The sequence below is a fragment of the Lepisma saccharinum genome, chromosome 4, assembly GCF_977018435.1.
Source record: "Lepisma saccharinum chromosome 4, izLepSacc3.1, whole genome shotgun sequence".
NCBI classification, from domain to species: Eukaryota; Metazoa; Arthropoda; class Insecta; order Zygentoma; family Lepismatidae; genus Lepisma; species Lepisma saccharinum.
In genome coordinates this window covers 78051429-78055694 of record NC_139232.1, presented here as the reverse complement: position 1 = coordinate 78055694, position 4266 = coordinate 78051429, and the positions used below count along the sequence as shown (strand labels likewise).

The 4266-nt window shown below is 41.8% G+C and overlaps 2 protein-coding genes across 2 annotated transcripts; both read left to right on the top strand.

Annotated features, from left to right (window-relative positions):
* The first annotated feature begins 1951 nt into the window (after positions 1 to 1951).
* On the top strand, positions 1952 to 2353 carry LOC145986983 (sodium-dependent serotonin transporter-like). Its single transcript, XM_083121445.1, has one exon. It carries the CDS (start codon positions 1952 to 1954, stop codon positions 2351 to 2353), a length of 402 nt encoding a protein of 133 aa, XP_082977571.1.
* A 77-nt stretch (positions 2354 to 2430) lies between these two features.
* LOC145986982 (sodium-dependent dopamine transporter-like) lies at positions 2431 to 3552 on the top strand. Its single transcript, XM_083121444.1, has one exon. The coding sequence runs from the start codon at positions 2431 to 2433 to the stop codon at positions 3550 to 3552; it is 1122 nt and encodes a 373-aa protein (XP_082977570.1).
* Positions 3553 to 4266: the final 714 nt, after the last annotated feature.

Here is a 4266-nt window from a genome sequence, read left to right as displayed (position 1 = left end):
TAACAGCAACTGAATTTCAAAGTTGTAATTTGACAAGTGCCCCTTTGTCATTCCCTGAAATGAACACTCTTTCAATTGCAGATATGGTGTGCATGCCAGTATTATACCTGAAGAGATTTGTTTTAAATTCGGGAAATGGCGAATTGTAATAAAACGTGGCTGTTTTGATATTACCATGCCAACGAGGCAAGTTTCCTTGCCTTAGTCTATTCCATAAAAATCCTTTCACCTTAGCATACAGAGAATGCAGCCCTTCCCCCACGTTAAGAATTTTAAAGGTAATAATTTAAGTAAAGCAACTGTTGATAACGTTACTTCTACTGCAAATAGTAACTTTGTTACAGGTACAGCTACTTACTTATAGTTGTAATTTCTAAAAGAGGTAACTGTTACTTCCAAACATTGGTGCATGGTAAAGATTATGTCGCCCTTTGTATAATTCGTCAGGCGTAATATGGTGGTCTCAGAGATGGCCATTGTACTTCATTGTGCTAATGAATATAGATAGTTATTTAAGCATTCTTATCTCATTCTAATAATGTGATGAAAAATGTGGAAGGTTGCAATTAAAAATGTCAAAATATTAATACCTCAAAAGAGGAACTACAAGATGTCCACATCATAATAAACTGAAGCGCCTCTTTGGAAAGATCGTACGGAGACATGGACGACCTTGTAAGAATCGAGGCGAGAATGAGACGAGAACGAGACAGACATCTGTAAAATCGAGACGAGACCAAATCTTAATATCAGATCCTCGGTCTCAATGTCATTTGTTTTAAGAATACCTTATGCCCAGATATTTTAATTTAGACACTGTGCTTTGCCGGGAATCAACCTGGGACCCCATGAATACAAGATTATGTCAAAAATTACTTACACAAAATTAACTTCATTATGCAACTTCTTCAAACGTATTTAGCAGGTTCCTACCTGACTATTTATAGGTAAGCCGAAGTATATATACGCCAAACAGAAATAATTATTGTTAAAAAATTCGTGCGCGTATGTGTGTGTGTATTTATTTATTTCGGATTAAGGGTTTGGAACTGGAAGTATCTTTTGGTAAACTAAAAATATTTTAATTCTATTAAAGCCACTGTCACTGATTGATACGGCTTGAAAATTCCCTTCTTTTTTCTTTCCCGACATAAATTGTTCGAAACAATGGAAGGTATGTCAATTTTCCTGCACAAGGAAGGAGCAATGCCTTGGATATTCCTGATTGTTGATGTTTTAAAAATAGGCAAAGTGTTTCCATGGAATTAGTGCAGCGAAAAACAAGATTAGCACTAAACGTATAATTTGAGTCAAGCAAAGAAAAGATTAAGAAAAAGAAAATAGTGAGCGAGATCTTCACGAGCGAAAGCTAAAGAAGACGGTGAAGATATGGGTAATACGTCGAGTGAAGAGCAATCGCTGTCAAGTTTAGAAGAGACCGAGGCAGTTAGAGAGAAAGAGACAGCTACCGAGTCCGAGAGAGTTACCGAGACTGAGATAGTTACTAGTGTAACTGACGAGGCTGGCCCTTCAGTTGAGAGGAGCCCTTCTCAAAGTCCACTGAGGAAATCCAGGTCGAGATTGATTCCTCTGAAGAATGGCCCACAAAGAATTCCACAACTCCATGACGAAGCCGAGGAGGAGACGGAAGACATTCCCCCAAGAGTGGTTCAGTTCTCAGACGTTGTTGAGGAGTACACCATAAGCAACTTTTCGCGGTCAATAATCTCCGAACTTCGAATCCGGAATGAGACCCGAAGAATCAAGCGGATGAAACCCGACGAACATCCCGCCGAAGCCGAGACTTACCTAAAAAGGATGGAGGTCCTGTTCTACTATCTCAGCCCCTGCATCGGCATCGGTGGCGTCTGGAGATTCCCATACATGTGTTCATAAGGGAGGAGCTTTCCTCATTCCGTACCTAATCTTCATCCTCATTTGTGGATTACCTATGTTCCACCTAGAACATGTGGTGGCACAGTTTACCAGTAGCGGCTACATCAAAATGTTTGGTGCGTCTCCAATCACGCGAGGAGCTGGATATGCAACGCTAATAGTGAATATGTTCTTATGCGCGTTCGCATCAGTCATTGGCACGTACTCACTCTTCTTCATGGCATATCCCCTGAGCGAAAGTATAGATTGGAGCAAGTGCAAGAACGTCTGGATTGACGGAAACTGTACCGAGCTGGGAAGCAGTGCCGTGGCAAGCTTAGCAACTAAAGCAGAGAGCCCGTCAGAGAAGTATCTTACGAAATTCGCCCTCAGGACATCTTCAAGTATCGAGGATCCTGCTGGAGGACTTGTGCTGCAGATGGAGGCGTTGCATCTCATCTCGTATTATGCGCTCTGATAGTTACTTGCTGTAAAGTAGGCTGGAAGAACTTTCGCATAAGCTTCTACTTTCTCGTGCCGCTCGGTTACATTGCCATGACAATCATGATGATCCGTGGAGTCACTCTTCCAGGCGCACCGAATGGGCTTACAGCGTTCTTTGTACCAGAAATTAAGGAACTTCTTCGCGTCGGAACATGGGTGGACGCAGCAATCCAAGCGCTGTTCACCGTCGGGGTCGGACACGGCACTGTGGTTCATAGAGCTCGCTTCAACTACGTGAATCACAATTGCTGGTGGGAAGTGTTCTGCGTCCCTGGCCTGAGTACGGCTGTAAGCATGATCTTTGGACTCGTGTTATTTTGCGGCTTGGGCTTCTTGCAAGCGCAAACAGGAATCCCATTATTCTCCCTGGCAAAGGACGGGCCAGCAGTGATGTTCTCCGTTTATCCTGCGATGATAGCCACCATGCCTTGTTCCCTGCTATGGAACGTGCTGGTATTTGCCTCTCTCGGCTATACCGCACTCTCTTGGATAGTGATACAGCTTGACGCCTTCCAGTGGAGTCTGTATGACGTTTATCCGGTTCTGAAGAAGGATAGAGTGCCTCGCATCGTTGTGACTGTATTCTTTATCTTCCTAGTCTCCGCATTCTGCCTTCGAGAAAATGGCATCTACTGGTTCAAACTGCTGGATAACCACTCTACGGTGACAATAGCAATCATATGCATCATGGAATTACTTGCATTTTTGTTCATGTACGGTATAAAAAAGTACGAAAGACTTTTGATGTTCGTTCACGGTGGAAGGACTGTTAATGGTTTGTGGTGGCTGTGTTGGGTGGTCATAACCCCGGTAACATTACTCTGCGTCTTCTGTTCCTTCGTCGTCTGCAGCAAACGAATATCGTACGGGGCAGAGCTATTCCCCATTTGGACTGTAGCAGCAGGATGGGGGGTATCATCCCTATCGATAGTATTCGTACCAGCTTATGTTGTAACGAAGGTATCAAACATGGACGGAACGCTGGTAGAACGGTTACGAAATCTCATCCGTACATCGCCGCAGTTCACACCAGAGTATGAAATGGATGCAAACTTTTGGAATGAATTCTGCACATTGTATTCGCCTGGCACAAGGTTTGCGAACTGGATTGTATCGTTATTTCATCGGAGATCACATGATGTGGATGTTGAACTGGGAGATGCGACGTTATAATACCTTTTCGTGTAGTGTGTGTAACACGTTAGAATGTATGCAAAATTTTTAAATACAGATACGAAATGAACTTGTGTGAGTAAAAAGTAATTTTCCATGCAAATTTAATATCAAGATTTGTTTTTTCAAATTCTTCTACGATCAGCTTCACATTGAAATCCACATTACGGTTTACCTCTTAATGAATATCTGTAGACGCACAAACTATAGAAATGGCAATTCAATATGAGCTGTGTATGCATCTTTTTCTGTACATAGTCTCGTCTGTTCCAGAAAAACGATTTTTAAACCTGTTTTAAAAAATACTATATCTTTCAAATAACCATAAAATTTTGAAGAAATAGAAACAGCTAATCGGTGTGTGCTACTCTAAAAATAGAACTTTTCCGCTCTTCCCCATTACATATCAGATTATTTGAATTTTAATTTGAAATTACTACTACATACAAACAGTGCCGGTTCTACAAATGTTGGGCCCTCCTGCAACGGCCCCAGGCCCGTAGCCTGAATTTTACATCGAGGAGGACAGCAGCCACCAACTAAAGCAAAAATTTTGTGTGTGTGAGGAGGGCCAGTACAATCCCCTAGGATGAATTTCTCAGTACATTACAAGTTATTATACAAGATGTTTAATGGAAGTAAAATTAATTTCCACTATATAGTGTTTAAATTATATATTTGTAGAATTTCGGGTGGAGCTTCAGTCCCCGAGCC